A 20,646-nucleotide genomic window follows, 5' to 3' on the forward strand; every position below is an offset into this window, starting at 1 on the left:
GTTTGAGGCGAGTTTTTGAGGTGAGTGTGAGGTGAGTGTTTGAGGTGAGTGTGAAGTGAGTGTTTAAGGTGAGTGTGAGGTGAGTGTGAGGTCAGTGTTTGAGGCGAGTTTTTGAGGTGAGTGTGAGGTGAGTGTTTGAGGTGAGTGTGAAGTGAGTGTTTAAGGTGAGTGTGAGGTGAGTGTGAGGTCAGTGTTTGAGGTGAGTTTTTGAGGTGAGTTTGAGGTGAGTGTTTGAGGTGAGTGTGAAGTGAGTGTTTAAGGTGAGTGTGAGGTGAGTGTGAGGTGAGTGTTTGAGGTGAGTGTGAGGTGAGTGTTTGAGGTGAGTGTGAGATGAGTGTTTGAGGTGAATGTGAGGTGAGTGTTTGAGGTGAGTGTTTGAGGTGAGTGTGAGGTGAGTCTTTGAGGTGAGTGTGAGGTGAGTGTTTGAGGTGAGTGTGAAGCGAGTGTTTGAGGTGAGTGCGTGTGTGAGGTGAGTGTGAGGTGAGTGTGAGGTGAGTGTTTGAGGTGAGTGTGAGGTGAGTGTTTGAGGTGAGTGTGAAGCGAGTGTTTGAGGTGAGTGTGTGTGTGAGGTGAGTGTGAGGTGAGTGTGAGGTGAGTGTTTGAGGTGAGTGTGAGATGAGTGTTTGAGGTGAATGTGAGGTGAGTGTTTGAGGTGAGTGTTTGAGGTGAGTGTGAGGTGAGTCTTTGAGGTGAGTGTGAGGTGAGTGTTTGAGGTGAGTGTTTGAGGTAAGTGTGAGGTGAGTCTTTCAGGTGAGTGTGAGGTGAGTGTTTGTGGTGAGTGTGAGGTGAGTGTTTGAGGTGAGTGTGAAGCGAGTGTTTGAGGTGAGTGCGTGTGTGAGGTGAGTGTTTGAGGTGAGTGTGAGGTGATTTTGTGTGTGTGAGGTGACTGTTTGAGGTGAGTGTGAGGTGAGTGTTTGAGGTGAGTGTGAGGTCAGTGTGACATGAGTGTGAGGTGAGTTGAGGCGAGTGTTTGAGGTGAGTGTGAGGTCAGTGTTTGAGGCGAGTTTTTGAGGTGAGTGTGAGGTGAGTGTTTGAGGTGAGTGAGAGGTGAGTGTGAGGTGAGTGTTTGAGGTGAGTGTGAGGTGAGTGTTTGAGGTGAATGTGAGGTGAGTGTGAGGTGAGTTGAGGCGAGTGTTTGAGGTGAGTGTGAGGTCAGTGTTTGAGGCGAGTTTTTGAGGTGAGTGTGAGGTGAGTGTTTGAGGTGAGTGAGAGGTGAGTGTGAGGTGAGTGTTTGAGGTGAGTGTGAGGTGAGTGTTTGAGGTGAGTGTGAGGTGAGTGTTTCAGGTGAGTGTTTCAGGTGAGTGTGAGGTGAGTGTTTGAGGTGAGTGTGAGGTGACTGATGTGAGTGTGAGGTGAGTGTTTTTGGTGAGTGTTTGAGGTGAGTATGAGGTGAGTGTGAGGTGAGTGTTTGAGGTCAGTGTGAGGTGAGTGTTTGAGGTGAGTGTGAGGTGAGTGTTTGAGGTGAGTGTTTGAGGTGAGTGTGAGGTGAATGTTTGAGGTGAGTGTGAAGTGAGTGTTTAAGGTGAGTGTGAGGTGAGTGTGAGGTGAGTGTTTGAGGTCAGTGTGAGGTGAGTCTTTGAGGTGAGTGTGAGGTGAGTGTTTGAGGTGAGTGTTTGAGGTGAGTGTGAGGTGAGTGTTTGAGGTGAGCGTGATGTGAGTGTGAGGTGAGTGTTTGAGGTGAGTGTTTGAGGTCAGTGTGAGGTGAGTCTTTGAGGTGAGTGTGAGGTGACTGTTTGAGTTGAGTGAGGTGAGTGTGAGGTGAGTGTTTGAGGTGAGTGTGAGGTGAGTGTTTGAGGTGAGTGTGAGGTGAGTGTTTGAGGTGAGTGTTTGAGGTGAGTGTGAGGTGAGTGTTTGAGGTGAGTGTGAGGTGAGTGTTTGAGGTCAGTGTGAGGTGAGTGTTTGAGGTGAGTGTGAGGTGAGTGTTTGAGGTGAGTGTTTGAGGTGAGTGTTTGAGGTGAGTGTTTGAGGTGAGTGTGATGTGAGTGTTTGAGGTGAGTGTTTGAGGTGAGTGTTTGAGGTGAGTGTGAGGTGAGTGTGAGGTGAGTGTTTGAGGTGAGTGTTTGAGGTGAGTGTGAGGTGAGTGTGAGGTGAGTGTTTGAGGTGAGTGTGAGGTGAGTGTTTGAGGTCAGTGTGAGGTGAGTGTTTGAGGTGAGTGTGAGGTGAGTGTTTGAGGTGAGTGTTTGAGGTGAGTGTTTGAGGTGAGTGTGAGGTGACTGTTTGAGTTGAGTGAGGTGAGTGTGAGGTGAGTGTTTGAGGTGAGTGTGAGGTGAGTGTTTGAGGTGAGTGTGAGGTGAGTGTTTGAGGTGAGTGTTTGAGGTGAGTGTGAGGTGAGTGTTTGAGGTGAGTGTGAGGTGAGTGTTTGAGGTCAATGTGAGGTGAGTGTTTGAGGTGAGTGTGAGGTGAGTGTTTGAGGTGAGTGTTTGAGGTGAGTGTGAGGTGAGTGTTTGAGGTGAGTATGAGGTGAGTGTTTGAGGTGAGTGTGAGGTGAGTGTTTGAGGTGAGTGTGAGGTGAGTGTTTGAGGTGAGTGTTTGAGGTGAGTGTGAGGTGAGTGTGAGGTGAGTGTGAGGTGAGTGTTTGAGGTGAGTGTGAGGTGAGTGTTTTAGGTGAGTGTTTGAGGTGAGTGTGAGGTGAGTGTTTGAGGTGAGTGTGAGGTGAGTGTTTGAGGTGAGTGTGAGGTGAGTGTTTGAGGTGAGTGTGAGGTGAGTGTTTGAGGTGAGTGTGAGGTGAGTGTTTGAGGTGAGTGTGAGGTGAGTGTGAGGTGAGTGTTTGAGGTGAGTGTGAGGTGAGTGTGAGGTGAGTGTGAGGTGAGTGTTTGAGGTGAGTGTGAGGTGAGTGTTTGAGGTGAGTGTGAGGTGAGTGTTTGAGGTGAGTGTGAGGTGAATGTTTGAGGTGAGTGTGAGGTGAGTGTTTGAGGTGAGTGTGAGGTGAGTGTGAGGTGAGTGTGAGGTGAGTGTGAGGTGAGTGTTTGAGGTGTGTGTGAGGCGAGTGTGAGGTGAGTGTGAGTGTGAGGTGAGTGTGAGGTGAGTGTTTGAGGTGTGTGTGAGGTGTGTATGAGGTGAGTGTGAGGTGAGTGTGAGGTGAGTGTTTGAGGTGAGTGTGAGGTGAGTGTGAGGTGAGTGTTTGAGGTGAGTGTGAGGTGAGTGTTTGAGGTGAGTGTGAGGTGAGTGTTTGAGGTGAGTGTGAGGTGTGTGTGAGGTGAGTGTGAGGTGAGTGTTTGAGGTGAGTGTTTGAGGTGAGTGTGAGGTGAGTGTGAGGTGAGTGTGAGGTGAGTGTTTGAGGTGAGTGTGAGGTGAGTGTTTGAGGTGAGTGTGAGGTGAGTGTGAGGTGAGTGTTTGAGGTGAGTGTGAGGTGAGTGTGAGGTGAGTGTTTGAGGTGAGTGTGAGGTGAGTGTTTGAGGTGAGTGTTTGAGGTGAGTGTTTGAGGTGAGTGTGAGGTGAGTGTGAGGTGAGTGTTTGAGGTGAGTGTGAGGTGAGTGTTTGAGGTGAGTGTGAGGTGAGTGTGAGGTGAGTGTTTGAGGTGAGTGTGAGGTGAGTGTGAGGTGAGTGTTTGAGGTGAGTGTGAGGTGAGTGTTTGAGGTGAGTGTTTGAGGTGAGTGTTTGAGGTGAGTGTGAGGTGAGTGTGAGGTGAGTGTGAGGTGAGTCTTTGAGGTGAGTGTTTGAGGTGAGTGTGAGGTGAGTGTGAGGTGAGTGTTTGAGGTGAGTGTGAGGTGAGTGTGAGGTGAGTGTGAGGTGAGTCTTTGAGGTGTGTGTATATAATACTGGGAGAATCAATTCCAATTTCTCACACCTTCGGTCAGAAAATCCCCGGGGGCTGGCGGGATTCATGCCACGCCGGTCTGGGGCCATTGGCAGCCCCCCCCCCCCCCCACCGGCGATCCTCCGGGCCCCGATGGGCCGAGTGACTGTCCAGTTTTGGCCAGTCCTGACGGCGTGAATTACTCACCTCACGCATGGCGGGGCCTGGCAGGGAAATGTGCGGGGGCGGTCCTGGGGGGGGGCGGCGGGGGGCTCCGACCCGGGGGAGAGGGGGCGGGCTGTTTCAGTGCCGGGCCCCCGCAGGGCTCTGCCATATTGCCCAGGGGCTGGCGCGGAGAAGAGAACCCCCACGCATGCATGGGAAAACGCCGGCCATTCTGTGCATGCACAAACTCGCGCCGAACCTTCGCCGCCGGCTCGAGCGGCGCCGACCACTCCGGCATCATCCTAGACCCCGAAAATCTGGAGAATTCTTCACTTACGGAGTGATTGCCGCCGGTTTTCCCGCCGGCGTGGGGACATCGCCCCAGTTTCGGAGAATCCCGCCCATCCTCTTTCGTGCGGCACAGTAGCACAGTGGTTAGCACTGTTCGATTCCCGGCTTGGGTCACTGCCTGGGCGGCGTCCGCACATTCTCCCCGTGTCTGCGTGGGTTTCCTCCGGGTGCTCCGGTTTCCTCCCACAAGTCCCGAAAGACACACTGTCAGGTAAATTGGACTTTCTGAATTCTCCCTCTGTGTACCCGAACAGGCGCCTGAGTGTGGCGACTAGGGGCTTTTCACAGTAACGTCACTGCAGTGGTAATGTAAGCCGACTTGTGACAATAAAGATTATTATTATTACCACAGAGATCACATTTTCACACAGTCTGCTGGAGGGCGAAACGATGCCAAGCGGATTATGATCACCATCACAGATGGACAATCTTTTGAAACAGATTTCAGTGGGGCCATTCGAGCAGCGAACCAGAAAAAGATCGAACGTTACTCAATTGGGGTGAGAATGACGGCAACATTGACCAGAAAACCAAACTGCCAGTTCCCTCTCTCTGCCCTTAACAGACCCTGCACAATCCCTCCCTATCTCTGTAACCTCCTCCAGCCCCTACAACCCTCCCTATCTCTGTAACCTCCTCCAGCCCCCACAACAACTCCCTATCTCTGTAACCTCCTCCAGCCCCTACAACCCTCCCTATCTCTGTAACCTCCTCCAGCCCCTACTGCCCTCCCTATCTCTGTAACCTCCTCCAGCCCCGACAACCCTCCCTATCTCTGTAACCTCCTCCATCCCCTACAACCCTCCCTATCTCTGTAACCTCCTCCAGCCCCTACTGCCCTCCCTATCTCTGTAACCTCCTCCAGCCCCGACAACCCTCCCTATCTCTGTAACCTCCTCCAGCCCCTACAACCCTCCCTATCTCTGTAACCTCCTCCAGTCCCTCCAACCCTCCCTATCTCTGTAACCTCCTCCAGTCCCTCCAACCCTCCCTATCTCTGTAACCTCCTCCAGCCCCTACAACCTTCCACATCTCTGTAACCTCCTCCAGTCCCTCCAACCCTCCCTATCTCTGTAACCTCCTCCAGTCCCTCCAACCCTCCCTATCTCTGTAACCTACTCCAGCCCCTACAACCCTCTCTATCTCTGTAACCTCCTCCAGTCCCTCCAACCCTCCCTATCTCTGTAACCTCCTCCAGCCCCTACAACCCTGCCTATCTCTGTAACCTCCTCCAGCCCCTACAACCCTCCCTATCTCTGTAACCTCCTCCAGCCCCTACAACCCTCTCTATCTCTGTAACCTCCTCCAGCCCCTACAACCCTCCCTATCTCTGTAACCTCCTCCAGCCCCTACAACCCTCCACATCTCTGTAACTTCCTCCAGCCCTTACAACCCTCCCTATCACTGTAACCTCCTCCAGCCCCTACAACCATCCCTATCTCTGTAACCTCCTCCAGCCCCTACAATCCTCCCTATCTCTGTAACCTCCTCCAGCCCCTACAACCCTCCACATCTCTGTTACCTCCTCCAGCCTCTACAACACTCTCTATCTCTGTAACCTCCTCCAGTCCCTCCAACCCTCCCTATCTCTGTAACCTCCTCCAGTCCCTCCAACCCTCCCTATCTCTGTAACCTCCTCCAGCCCCAACAACCATCTCCATCTCTGTAACCTCCTCCAGTCCCTACAACGCTCCCTATCGCTGTAACCTCCTCCAGACCCTACAACCCTCCCTATCTCTGTAAACTCCTCCAGCCCCTACAACCCTATCTCTGTAACCACCTCCTGTCCCTCCAACCCTCCCCATCCCTGTAAACTCCTCCAGCCCCTACAAGCCTCCCTATCTCTGTAACCTCCTCCAGTCCCTATAATCCTCCCTATCGCTGTAACCTCCTCCAGACCCTACAAACCTCCCTATCTCTGTAACCTCCTCCAGCCCCTATAACCCTGCCTATCTCCAATACTTCCTCCAGTCCCAGCACGCTCCCTGTAGCTGTAACCTCCTCCAGCCCCTGCTACCCTCCTTATCTCTGTAACCTCCTCCAGACCCTATAACCCTATCTCTGTAACCGCCTCCAGTCCCTCCACATCTCTGTAACCTCCTCCAGCCACTACAATCCTCCTTATCTCTGTATCCTCCTCCAGCCCCTGCAACCCTCCCTATCTCTGTAACCTCCTCCAGCCGCGACTACCCTCCCTCTATCTGTAACCTCTTCCAGTCCCTGCAACCCTCACTCTCTCTGACCTCCTCTAGCCACTACTATCCTCCCTATCTCTGTCACCTCCTCCAGCCGCTCCTACCCTCCCTATCTATGTAACCTCCTCCTGTCCCTCCAACCCTCCCCCTCTGTAACCTTCTCCAGTCCCTACATTCCTCTCTATCTCTGTAACCTCCTCCAGTCCCTACAACCCACACTCTCTCTGACCTCCTCCAGCCCCTACAACCCTCCCTATCTCTGTAACCACATCCAGCGCCTACAACCCTCCACATCTCTGTATTCTCCTCCAGTCCCTCCAACCCTCCCCATCTCTGTAACCTCTTCCAGCCCCTACAACCCAATCACCGTAACCTCCTCCAGTCCCTCCAACCCTCCCATCTCTGCAACCTCATGCAGTCCCTCCAACGCCCCCCTTTCTCTGTAACCTCCTCCAGCCCTTATAACCCTCCCTATCTCTGTAACGTCCTCCAGCCCCAACAACCCTCCCTATCTCTGTAAACTCCTCCAGCCCCTACAACACTCCCTATCTCAGTAACCTCCTCCAGCCCCTACAACCCTCCCTATCTCTGTAACCTCCTCCAGCTCCGATAACCCTCCCCATCTCTGTAACCTCCTCCAGCCCCTACATCCCTCCCTATCTCTGTAAGCTCCTCCAGCCCCTACAACCCTCTCTATCTCTGTAACCTCCTCCAGCCTCTACAAACCTCCCTACCTCTGTAACCTCCTCCAGCCCGTACAACCCTCCCTATCTCTGTAACCTCCTCCAGCTCCTATAACCCTCCCTATCTCTGTAATCTCCTCCAGCTCCTACAAACCTCACCATCTCTTTAACCTCCTCCAGCCCCTACAAACCAATCACTGTAACCTACTCCAGTCCCTCCAACCCTCCCATCTCTGTAACCTCCTACAGCCCCTACAAGCCTCTCTCTCTCTCTGCAACCTCCTCCAGCCCGACAACCCTCCCTATCTCTGTAACCTCCTCCAGCCCCTACAACCCTCTCTATCTCTGTAACCTCCTCCAGCACCTACAACCCTCTCTATCTCTGGAACCTCCTCCAGCCCCTACAACCCTCTCTATCTCTGTAACCTCCTCCAGCCCCTACAACCCTCTCTATCTCTGTAACCTCCTCCAGCCCCTACAACCCTCTCTATCTCTGTAACCTCCTCCAGTCTCTACAACCGTCCCTAACTCTGTAACCTCCTCCAGCCCCAACAACCCTCCCTATCTCTGTAATCTCCTCCAGCCCCTACAACCCACACTATCTCTGTAACCTCCTCCAGCCCTTACAACCCTCCCTAACTCCATAACGCCCTCCAGGCCCTACTACCCTCCCAACCTCTGTAACCTCCTCCAGCCCCCTACAACCCTCCCCATCACTGTAACCACCTCCAGCCCCTACAACCCTCCCTATTTCTGTAACCTCCTCCAGTCCCTCCAACCCTATCTCTGTAACCTCAAGTCCCTCCAACCCTCCCTATCTCTGTAACCTCCTCCATCCCCAACAACCCTCCCTCTCTCTGTAACCTCCTCCAGTACCTACAACCCTCCATATTGCTATAACATCCTCCAGAATCTTCAACCCTTCCTATCTCTGTAACCTGTTCCAGTCCCTACAAACCTCTCCATCTCTGCAACCTCCTCCAGCCCCTACAACCCTCCCTATCTCTGTAACCTCCTCCAGCCCCGACAACCCTCCCTATCTCTGTAACCTCCTCCAGTCCCTACAACGCTCCCTTTCGCTGTAACCTCCTCCAGACCCTACAACCCTCCCTATCTCTGTAAACCCCTCCAGCCCCTACAACCCTATCTCTGTCACCTTCTCCAGTCCATACAACCCTCCCCATCCCTGTACCTCCTCCAGCCCCTACAAGCCTCCCATCTCTGTAACCTCCTCCAGCCCCAACAACCCTCCCTCTCTCTGCAACCTCCTCCAGCCCCTACAACCCTCCCTATCTCTGTAACCTCCTCCAGTCGCTACAACGCTCCCTATCGCTGTAACCTCATCCAGACCCTACAACCCTCCCTATCTCTGTAAACTCCTCCAGCCCCTACAACCCTATCTCTGTAACCTCCTCCTGTCCCTCCAACCCTCCCCAGCCCTGTAACCTCCTCCAGCCCCTACAGCCTCCCTATCTCTGTAACCTCCTCCAGCCCCAACAACCCTCCCTCTCTCTGCAACCTCCTCCAGCCCCTACAACCGTCCCGATCTCTATAACCTCCTCCAGTCCCTATAATCCTCCCTATCGCTGTAACCTCCTCCAGACCCGACAAACCTCCCTATCTCTGTAACCTCCTCCAGCCCCTATAACCCTGCCTATCTCCGATACTTCCTCCAGTCCCAGCACCCTCCCTGTAGCTGTAACCTCCTCCAGCCCCTACTACCCTCCCTATCTCTGTAACCTCCTCCAGACCCTACAACCCTATCTCTGTAACCGCCTCCAGTCCCTCCACATCTCTGTAACCTCCTCCAGGCCCTACAATCCTCCCTATCTCTGTAACCTCCTCCAGAACCTACAACCCTCCCTATCTCTGTAACCTCCTCCAGCCGCTTCTACCCTCCCTCTATCTGTAACCTCCTCCAGTCCCTCCAACCCTCTCGATCCTTCTCCAGCCTCTACATCCCTCCCTACCTCTGTAACCTCCTCAAGTCCCTCGAACTCTGCCTATCTCTGTAACCTCCTCCAGCCCCTACAACCCTCCCCATCTCTGTAATCTCCTCCGTCTCCTACAACCCTCCCTATCTCTGTAACCTCCTCCAGAACCTACAACCCTCCCTTCATCTGTAACCTCCTCCAGTCCCTCCAACCCTCCCCATCTCTGTAACCACCTCGAGCCCCTACAAAACTCCCCTTCTCTGTAACCTCCTCCAGTCTCTACAACCCTATCTCTGCAACCTCCTCCAGCCACTACAACCCTCCTTATCTCTGTAACCTCCTCCAGTCCCTGCAACCCTCCCTATCTCTGTAACATCCTCCGGTCACTACAACCCTCCCTATCTCTGTAACCTCCTCCAGACCCTGCAACCCTCCCAATCTCTGTAACCTCCTCCAGCCGCTACTACCCTCCCTCTATCTTTAACCTCCTCCAGCCCCGACAAGCCTATCTCTGGAACCTCCTCAGGTCCCTCCAACAACCCTCTCTCTGTAACCTCCTCCAGCCCCTACAAACCTCCCTCTCTCTGTAACCTCCTCCAGCCCCTACAACCCTCCCTATCTCTGTAACCTTCTCCAGCCCCTACAACCCTCCCTATCTCTGTAACCTTCTCCAGCCCCTACATCCTTCCCTGTTTCTGTAACATCCTCCAGTCCCTACAACCCTCACTCCCTCTGACCTCCTCTAGCCCCTACTATCCTCCCTATCACTGTAACCTCCTCCAGCCGCTCCTACCCTCCCTATGTCTGTAACTTCCTTTTGTCCCTCCAACCCTCCCTCTCTGTAACCTTCTCCAGCCCCTACATCCCTCTCTATCTCTGTAACATCCTCCAGCCGCTACTACCCTCTCTATCTCTGTAACCTCCTCCAGTCCCTCCAAATCTATCTCTCTAACCTCCTCCAGCCCCTACATCCCTCCCTATTTCTGTAACCTCCTTCAGTCCATACAACCCTCACTCTCTGACCTCCTCTAGCCCCTACAACCCTCCCTATCTCTGTAACCTCTTCCAGTCCCTACAAACCTCTCCATCTCTGCAACCTCCTCCAGCCCCTACAACCCTATCTCTGTAACCTCCTCCAGTCCTTACAACGCTCCCTATCGCTGTAACCTCCTCCAGACCCTACAACCCTCCCTATCTCTGTAAACTCCTCCAGCCCCTATAACCCTATCTCTGTAACCTCCTCCTGTCCCTCCAACCCTCCCCATCCCTGTAACCTCCTCCAGCCCCTATAAGCCTCCCTATCTCTGTAACCTCCTCCAGCCCCAACAACCCTCCCTCTCTCTGCAACCTCCTCCAGCCCGTACAACCCTCCCGATCTCTATAACCTCCTCCAGTCCCTATAATCCTCCCTATCTCTGTAACTTCCTCCAGCCCCTATAACCCTGCCTATCTCCGAAAGTTCCTCCAGTCCCAGCACCCTCCCTGTAGCTGTAACCGCCTCCAGCCCCTACTACCCTCCCTATCTCTGTAACCTCCTCCAGCCCCTACAACCCTCCCTATCACTGTAACCTCCTCCAGACCCTACAACCCTATCTCTGTAACCGCCTCCAGTCCCTCCACATCTCTGTAACCTCCTCCAGGCCCTACAACCCTCCCTATCTCTGTAACCTCCTCCAGCCGCTACTACCCTCCCTCTATTTGTAACCTCCTCCAGTCCCTCCAACCCTCTCGAACCTTCTCCAGCCTCTACATCCCTCCCTACCTCTGTAACCTCCTCAAGTCCCTCGAACTCTGCCTATCTCTGTAACCTACTCCAGCCCCTACAACCCTCCCCATCTCTGTAATCTCCTCCATCCCCTACAACCCTCCCTATCTCTGTAACCTCCTCCAGAACCTACAACCCTCCCTTCATCTGTAACCTCCTCCAGTCCCTCCAACCCTCCCCATCTCTGTAACCACCTCGAACCCCTACAAAACTCCCTATCTCTGTAACCTCCTCCAGTCTCTACAACCCTCCCTATCTCTGCAACGTCCTCCAGCCACTACACCCTCCCTATCTCTGTAAACTCCTCCAGCCCCTACAACCCTATCTCTGTAACCTCCTCCTGTCCCTCCAACCCTCCCCATCCCTGTAACCTCCTCCAGCCCCTACAAGCCTCCCTATCTCTGTAACCTCCTTCAGCCCCAACAACCCTCCCTCTCTCTGCAACCTCCTCCAGCCCCTACAACCCTCCCGATCTCTATAACCTCCTCCAGTCCCTATAATCCTCCCTATCGCTGTAACCTCCTCCAGACCGTACAAACCTCCCTATCTCTGTAACCTCCTCCAGCCCCTATAACCCTGCCTATCTCCGATACTTCCTCCAGTCCCAGCACCCTCCCTGTAGCTGTAACCTCCTCCAGCCCCTACTACCCTCCCTATCTCTGTAACCTCCTCCAGACCCTACAACCCTATCTCTGTAACCGCCTCCAGTCCCTCCACATCTCTGTAACCTCCTCCAGGCCCTACAACCCTCCCTATCTCTGTAACCTCCTCCAGCCGCTACTACCCTCCCTCTATCTGTAACTTCCTCCAGTCCCTCCAACCCTCTCGATCCTTCTCCAGCCTCTACATCCCTCCATATCTCTGTAACCTCCTCAAGTCCCTCGAACTCTGCCTATCTCTGTAACCTCCTCCAGCCCCTACAACCCTCCCCATCTCTGTAATCTCCTCCATCCCCTACAACCCTCCCTATCTCTGTAACCTCCTCCAGAACCTACAACCCTCCCTTCATCTGTAACCTACTCCAGTCCCTCCAACCCTCCCCATCTCTGTAGCCACCTTGAGCCCCTACAAAACTCCCTATCTCTGCAACCTCCTCCAGTCTCTACAACCCTCCCTATCTCTGCAACCTCCTCCAGCCACTACAACCCTCCTTATCTCTGTAACCTCCTCCAGCCCCTACAACCCTCCCTATCTCTGTAACCTCCTCCAGTCTCTGCAACCCTCCCTATCTCTGTAACCTCCTCCAGTCTCTACAACCCTCCCTATCTCTGTAACCTCCTCCAGTCTCTACAACCCTCCCTATCTCTGTAACCTCCTCCAGCCCCTACTACCCTCCCTATCTCTGCAACCTCCTCCAGCCACTACAACCCTCCATATCGCTGTACCCTCCTCCAGACCCTGCAACCCTCCCAATCTCTGTAACCTCCTCCAGCCGCTACTACCCTCCCTCTATCTTTAACCTCCTCCAGCCCCGACATGCCTATCTCTGGAACCTCCTCAGGTCCCTCCAACTCTCCCTCTCTCTGTAACCTCCTCCAGCCCCTACAACCCTTCCTCTCTCTGTAACCTCTTCCAGTCCCTACAAACCTCTCCATCTTTGTAACCTCCTCCAGCCCCTACAACCCTCCATATCTCTGTAACCCCTTGCAGTCTCTCCAACCCTCCACATCTCTGTTACCACCTCGTGCCCCTACAACCCTCCCTATCTCTGTAACCTTCTCCAGCCCCTACATCCTTCCCTGTTTCTGTAACATCCTCCAGTCCCTACAACCCTCACTACCTCTGACCTCCTCTAGCCCCTACTATCCTCCCTATCTCTGTAACCTCCCCCAGCCGCTCCTACCCTCCCTATGTCTGTAACTTCCTTTTGTCCCTCCAACCCTCCCTCTCTGTAACCTTCTCCAGCCCCTACATCCCTCTCTATCTCTGTAACATCCTCCAGCCGCTACTACCCTCCCTATCTCTGTAACCTCCTCCGGTCCCTCCAAACCTATCTCTCTAACCTTCTCCAGCCCCTACATCCCTCCCTATTTCTGTAACCTCCTTCAGTCCATACAACCCTCACTCTCTCTGACCTCCTCTAGCCACTACAACCCTCCTTATCTCTGTAACCTCCTCCAGGCCCTACTACCCTCCCTATCTCTGTAACCTCCTCCAGTCCCTGCAACCCTCCCTATCTCTGTAACCTCCTCCAGCCGCGACTACCCTCCCTCTATCTGTAACCTCTTCCAGTCCCTACATCCCTCACTCTCTCTGACCTCCTCTAGCCACTACTATCCTCCCTATCTCCGTCACCGCCTCCAGCCGCTCCTACCCTCCCTATCTCTGTAACCTTCTCCAGTCCCTACATCCCTCTCTATCTCTGTAATCTCCTCCAGTCCCTACAACCCATACTCTCTCTGAGCTCCTCTAGCCCCTACAACCCTCCCTATCTCTATAACCTCTTCCAGCCCCAACAAATCTATCTCTGCAACCTACTCCAGCCACTAGAACCCTCCTTATCTCTGTAACCTCCTCCAGCCGCTACTACCCTCCCTATCTCTGTAACCTCCTCCAGCCCCTACTACCCTCCCTATCTATGCAACCACCTCCAGTCCCTACAACCCTCCCTATCGCTGTAACCTCCTCTAGTCCCTCCAACCCTCTCTATCCTTCTCCAGCCCCTCGATCCCTCCCTATTTCTGTCACCTCCTCCAGCCCCTACATGCCTATCTCTGGAACCTCCTCAAGACCCTCCAACTCTCCCTATCTCTGTAACCTCCTCCTGTACCTCCAACCCTCCCTCCCTGTAACCTTCCCCAGTCCCTACATCCCTCTCTATCTCTGTAACCTCCTCCAGCCACTACTACCCTCCGTATCTCTGTAACCTCCTCCAGTCCCTCCAACCCTCTCTATCTCTCTAACCTTCTCCAGCCCCTCCATCCCTCCCTATTTCTGTAAACTCCTCCAGTCCCTACAACCCTCACTCTCTGACCTCCTCTAGCCCTTCCTATCCTCCCGATCTCTGTAACCTCCTCTAGCCGCTGCTACCCTCCCTATCTCTGTAACCTCCTCCAGCCCCTACAACCCTCCCTATCTCTGTAACCTCCTCCAGTGCCACCAACCCACCTTCTCTGTAACCTTCTCCAGTCCCTACAACCCTCACTCCCTCTGCCCTCCTCTAGCCCCTACTATCCTCCCGATCTCTGTAACTTCCTCTAGCCGCTGCTACCCTCTATATCTCTGTAACCTCCTCCAGTGCCTCCAACCCACCTTCTCTGTAACCTTATCCAGTCCGTACATCCCTCCCTATCTCTGTAACCCCTACCAGCCCCTACAAACCTTCCTATCTTTGTAATCTTCTGCAGCCCCTAAATCCCTCCCTGCTCTGTAAGCTCCTACAGCCCTCTGATTGCTGCACACCTCCAATTCTTGCCTCTCGCGTTTCCACCGATTTCTATTCCTCCGCCATATTCATCTTGCCTTCAGCTGCCTGGTGATGACCAGGGATGGCCTGCGCTCTGGAATTCCCTCTAACCCTCTCCACACCGCCCTCTCCCCCTCCCCACTCCTGTTTGACACCCCTCAGAATGTCTCTGTTTGAGTAAGTGCCCTGTCACCTGTCCCTCATTTCTCCTCACCTGCCTTAGCCATATTGCGCGTGCAACCCCTAGCATTGCTAACGCAAAGGTAAAGGTTCTTCGTAAATGAAAATTGTTCTCGTTGGTGAAGAGCTGCCTCCCATATCCAATGCTTTCTGCCAGTCGAGATATTCTACATCTGCCTCGAAATACCATCTTGTGTGCACTTTATCCAATCCTTTCTATTAGTCCATTTACTCTACATCTGTCTCGAAAGAGCCTCTCATGCGGCACTTTATCCAATCCCTTCTCAGAGTCCATTTACTCTGCATCTGAAAATATTTTCACAGCATCAAAGACATGTTGATATTAATGTAAGATGCTATTGTGGAGACATACGTGGTCACAACCCATCAAGAACACTTCACTTATCTGTATCTACAGGTTGGCAATGCTTTCACCAGTGATAAGGCAAAGAGAGAGCTGGAGATGATTGCCTCTAAAAAGAAGAACGTTTTTCGCGTGGATAATTTCAATGCCCTCGACACGATTCAGAAAGAATTGCAGGAGAAGATTTTTGCAATTGAAGGTACAGATAGCTTTCTCTTTGAAGTGTGAGAATTGTTGACTGGACTCAATGTTTATTGCCCATCCATAATTGTCCCCTTGAGAAGATGATGGGTGAGCCGCCATCTTGAACCACGGTGGTGTAGGTACACCCACAGTGCCACACTGTCGGAGAGTCAGTACTGAGGGAGTGCCGCACTGTCGGAGGGTCAGTGCTGAGGGAGCACCGCACTGTCAGAGCGTCAGTACTGAGGGAGCACCGCACTGTCAGAGGGTCAGTACTGAGGGAGTGCCGCACTGCCAGAGGGTCAGTGCTGAGGGAGAGCCGCACTGTCGGAGAGTCAGTACTGAGGGACTGCCGCACTGTCGGAGGGTCAGTACTGAGAGAGTGCCGCACTGTCGGAGGGTCAGTACTGAGGGAGTGCCGCACTGTCAGAGGGTCAGTACTGAGGGAGTGCCGCACTGTCGGAGGGTCAGGACTGAGGGAGTGCCACACTGTCAGAGGGTCAGTACTGAGGGAGTGCCGCACTGTCGGAGGGTCAGTACTGAGGGAGTGCCGCACTGTCGGAGGGTCAGTACTGAGAGAGCACCGCACTGTCGGAGGGTCAGTACTGAGAGAGCCCCACACTGTCAGAGAGTCAGTACTGAGGGAGCACCGCACTGTCGGAGGGTCAGTACTGAGGGAGTGCCACACTGACAGAGGGTCAATGCTGAGGGAGCACTGCACTGTCGGAGAGTCAGTACTGAGGGAGTGCCACACTGTCGGAGGGGCAGTGCTGAAGGAGTGCCACACTGTCGGAGGGTCAGTACTGAGGGAGTGCCACACTGACAGAGGGTCAGTGCTGAGGGAGCACTGCACTGTCGGAGAGTCAGTACTGAGGGAGTGCCACACTGTCGGAGGGGCAGTGCTGAAGGAGCGCCACACTGTCGGAGGGTCAGTACTGAGGGAGCACCACACTGTCGGAGGGTAGGTACGGAGGGAGCGCCACCAAGTTGGAGGGTCAGTACCGAGGGAGCACCACACTGTCGGAGGGTCAGTACTGAGGGAGCACCGCACTGTCAGAGAGTCAGTACTGAGGGAGCCCCACACTGTCAGAGGGTCAGTACTGAGGGAGCGCCGCACTGTCGGAGGGTCAGTACTGAGGGAGCGCCGCACTGTCAGAGGGTCAGCACTGAGGGAGCACCGCACTGTCGGAGGGTCAGTACTGAGGGAGCCCCACACTGTCGGAGGGTCAGTACTGAGGGAGCGCCGCACTGTCAGAGGGTCAGTACTGAGGGAGCGCCGCACTGTCAGAGGGTCAGTGCTGAAGGTGCGCCGCACTGTCGGAGGGTCAGCACTGAGGAAGCGCCGCACTGTCAGAGGGTCAGTGCTGAAGGTGCGCCGCACTGTCGGAGGGTCAGCACTGAGGGAGCACCGCACTGTCGGAGGGTCAGTACTGAGGGAGCCCCACTCTGTCGGAGGGTAGGTACGGAGGGAGCGCCACCATGTTGGAGGGTCAGTACCGAGGGAGCGCCACACTGTCGGAGGGTCAGTACTGAGGGAGCACCGCACTGTCTGAGGGGAGGTACGGAGGGAGCGCCGCACTGTCGGAGGGTCAGCACTGAGGGAGCCCCACACTGTCGGAGGGTAGGTACGGAGGGAGCCCCACACTGTCGGAGGGTCAGTACCGAGGGAGCGCCACACTGTCGGAGGGTCAGTACTGAGGGAGTGCCGCACTGTCGGAGGGGCAGTGCTGAAGGAGCGCCACACTGTCGGAGGGTCAGTACTGAGGGAGTGCCACACTGTCGGAGGGGCAGTGCTGAAGGAGCGCCACACTGTCGGAGGGTCAGTACTGAGGGAGCCCCACACTGTCGGAGGGTAGGTACGGAGGGAGCGCCACCAAGTTGGAGGGTCAGTACCGAGGCAGCACCACACTGTCGGAGGGTCAGTACTGAGGGAGCACCGCACTGTCAGAGAGTCGGTACTGAGGGAGCCCCACACTGTCAGAGGGTCAGTACTGAGGGAGCGCCGCACTGTCGGAGGGTCAGTACTGAGGGAGCGCCGCACTGTCAGAGGGTCAGCACTGAGGGAGCACCGCACTGTCGGAGGGTCAGTACTGAGGGAGCCCCACACTGTCGGAGGGTCAGTACTGAGGGAGCGCCGCACTGTCACTGGGTCAGTGCTGAAGGTGCGCCGCACTGTCGGAGGGTCAGCACTGAGGGAGCGCCGCACTGTCAGAGGGTCAGTGCTGAAGGTGCGCCGCACTGTCGGAGGGTCAGCACTGAGCGAGTGCCGCACTGTCGGAGGGTCAGTGCTGAGGGAGCGCCGCACTGTCGGAGGGTCAGCACTGAGGGAGCACCGCACTGTCGGAGGGTCAGTACTGAGGGAGGCCCACACTGTCGGAGGGTAGGTACGGAGGGAGCGCCACCATGTTGGAGGGTCAGTACCGAGGGAGCGCCACACTGTCGGAGGGTCAGTACTGAGGGAGCACCGCACTGTCTGAGGGGAGGTACGGAGGGAGCGCCGCACTGTCGGAGGGTCAGCACTGAGGGAGCCCCACACTGTCGGAGGGTAGGTACGGAGGGAGCCCCACACTGTCGGAGGGTCAGTACCGAGGGAGCGCCACACTGTCGGAGGGTCAGTGCTGAGTGAGCTCCACACTGTCGGAGGGTCAGTGCTGTGGGAGCGCTGCACTGTCGGAGGGTCAGTACTGAGGGAGTGCCACACTGTCGGTGGGTCAGTACTGAGGGAGTGCCTCACTGTCGGAGGGTCAGTGCTGAGGGAACGCTGCACTGTCGGAGGGTCAGTACTGAGGGAGCGCCGCACTGTCGGAGGGTCAGTACCGAGGGAGCGCCACACTGTCTGAGGGTCAGTACTGAGGGAGCTCCACACTGTCAGAGGGTCAGTACTGAGGGAGCGCCGCACTGTCGGAGGGTCAGTACCGAGGGAGCGCCACACTGTCGGAGAGTCAGTACTGAGGGAGCTCCACACTGTCAGAGGGTCAGTACTGAGGGAGCACCGCACTGTCGGAGGGTCAGTACTGAGGGAGCGCCGCACTGTCAGAGGGTCAGTACTGAGGGAGTACCGCACTGTCGGAGGGTCAGTACTGAGGGAGTGCTGCACTGTCAGAGGGTCAGTACTGAGGGAGTGCCGCACTGACTGAGGGTCAGTGCTGAGGGAGAGCCGCACTGTCGGAGAGTCAGTACTGAGGGAGTGCCGCACTGTCTGAGGGTCAGTGCTGAGGGAGTGCCGCACTGTTCGAGGGTCAGTACTGAGGGAGCGCCGCACTGTCGGAGAGTCAGTACTGAGGGAGTGCCACACTGTCGGAGGGTCAGTACTGAGGGAGTGCCGCACTGTCAGAGGGTCAGTACTGAGGGAACACCGCACTGTCAGAGGGTCAGTACTGAGGGAGTGCCACACTGTCGGAGAGTCAGTACTGAGGGAGTGCCGCACTGTCAGAGGGTCAGTACTGAGGGAGCACGGCACTGTCTGAGGGTCAGTACTGAGGGTGTGCCGCACTGTCGGAGGGTCAGTGCTGAGGGAGTGTCGCACTGTCAGAGGGTCAGTACTGAGGGAGCGCCGCACTGTCGGATGGTCAGTACTGAGGGAGCACCGCACTGTCGGAGGGTCAGTACTGAGGGAGTGCCACACTGTCGGAGGGTCAGTACTGAGGGTGTGCCGCACTGTCGGAGGGTCAGTACTGAGGGAGTGCCACACTGTCGGAGGGTCAGTACTGAGGGTGTGCTGCACTGTCGGAGCGTCAGTACTGAGGGTGTGCCGCACTGTCGGAGGGTCAGTACTGAGGGAGAGCCGCACTGTGTGAGGGTCAGTACTGAGGGTGTGCTGCACTGTCGGAGGGTCAGTGCTGAGGGTGTGCTGCACTGTCGGAGGGTCTGTACTGAGGGAGAGCCGCACTGTGTGAGGCTCAGTACTGAGGGAGAGCCGCACTGTCAGAGGGTCAGTACTGAGGGAGAGCCGCACTGTCAGAGGGTCAGTACTGAGGGAGAGCCGCACTGTCGGAGGGGCAGTACTGAGGGAGTGCCACACTGTCCAGAGGGTCAGTGCTGAGGGAGTGCTGCACTGTCAGAGGGTCAGTACTGAGGGAGCGCCGCACTGTCCAGAGGGTCAGTGCTGAGGGAGTGCCACACTGTCGGAGGGTCAGTACTGAGGGAGCACCGCACTGTCGGAGGGTCAGTACTGAGGGTGTGCCGCACTGTCGGAGGGTCAGTACTGAGGGAGCGCCATAGTGTCGGAGGGTCAGTACTGAGGGTGTGCTGCACTGTCGGAGAGTCAGTACTGAGGGTGTGCCGCACTGTCGGAGGGTCAGTACTGAGGGAGTGCCGCACTGTCGGAGGGTCAGTACTGAGGGTGTGCCGCACTGTCGGAGGGGCAGTACTGAGGGAGTGCCGCACTGTCGGAGGGTCAGTACTGAGGGAGTGCCGCACTGTCGGAGGGTCAGTGCTGAGGGAGCGCCGCACTGTCAGAGGGTCAGTACTGAGGGAGTGCCGCACTGTCGGAGGGTCAGTGCTGAGGGAGTGCCGCACTGTCAGAAGGTCAGTACTGAGGGAGTGCCGCACTGTCAGAGGGTCAGTGCTGCACTGTCGGAGGTGTAAGTTCAGATATACCAACTCCGGCCTCAGTAGTTGGGAAACAATTTTTTTTTAAAGAAATAATTTTTATTAAAGTTTTCACAAAATATCAACAACAAAATGTAAAAGGAACCCAATAGAATTAAATACCAAACAAAACAACCCAGTGCCCCCCTCCCCCTATACATAAATAATAAATTAACACCCGCCGAAACACATAGCAAACAGAGCAAATATATACACCCCCTCAGATCCCCCAGTAGAGACAAACAAAAATAAAATAGAATCCGGCCCCCCCCCCCACGGGCTGCTGCTGCTGCTGACCATTGTCTACCGTTCTGACAGGAAGTCTAAGAACGGTTGCCATCGCCTGAAAAACCCTTGCACAGATCCCCTTAAGGCAAATTTCACCCTCTCCAATTTAATGAACCCCGCCGTATCGTTGATCCAGGATTCCACGCTTGGGGGCCTCGCATCTTTCCACTGAAGGAGAATTCTTCGCCGGGCTTCCAGGGACGCAAAGGCCAGAATTCCGTCCTCTTTCGCCTCCTGCACACCCGGCTCCTCTGCCACCCCAAATATTGCGAGCCCCCAGCCCGGTCTGACCCTGGATCCTACCACCCTCGACACCGTCCTCGCTATGCCCTTCCAAAATTCCTCCAGCGCTGGGCATGCCCAGAACATATGGATGTGATTTGCTGGGCTCCCTGAGCACCGAACACACCTGTCCTCACCCCCAAAAAACCGGCTCATCCTTGTCCCGGTCATGTGTGCCCTGTGCAGCACCTTAAACTGTATGAGGCTGAGCATCGCACACGAAGAGGAAGAGTTCAACCTCCCTAGGGCATCTGCCCACGTCCCCTCCTCGATCTCCTCCCCCAACTCCTCCTCCCACTTACCTTTCCACTCCACCACCGAGGCCTCCTCCTCCTCCTGCATCACCTGGTAAGTTTCCGAGATCTTCCCCACTCCAACCCCCCCCCCCCCATCCCCCCCCCCCCCCCCCCCCCCGAGAGCACCCTGTCCTGTACTGTGCGTGGCAGCAGACGTGGGAATTCCACCACCTGCCGCCTGGCAAACGCCCTTACCTGTAGAGACCTAAAGGTGTTTCCCGGGGGGGA

At 55.4% G+C, this 20,646-nt stretch overlaps 1 protein-coding gene across 1 annotated transcript in view; it reads left to right on the forward strand.

Annotated features, from left to right (window-relative positions):
• Nucleotides 1-20,646, forward strand: part of LOC140396640 (integrin alpha-M-like) — a 283,291-nt gene that overhangs the window by 108,118 nt on the left and 154,527 nt on the right. Inside the window, exons 8-9 of the mRNA XM_072485434.1 lie at nt 4,605-4,752; nt 14,834-14,978. Of these exons, the coding sequence (XP_072341535.1) occupies nt 4,605-4,752; nt 14,834-14,978 (293 nt within the window). The remainder of the gene's footprint in view (nt 1-4,604; nt 4,753-14,833; nt 14,979-20,646) is intronic.

Source organism: Scyliorhinus torazame, chromosome 19 (assembly GCF_047496885.1).
Source record: "Scyliorhinus torazame isolate Kashiwa2021f chromosome 19, sScyTor2.1, whole genome shotgun sequence".
Classification (NCBI taxonomy): Eukaryota; Metazoa; Chordata; class Chondrichthyes; order Carcharhiniformes; family Scyliorhinidae; genus Scyliorhinus; species Scyliorhinus torazame.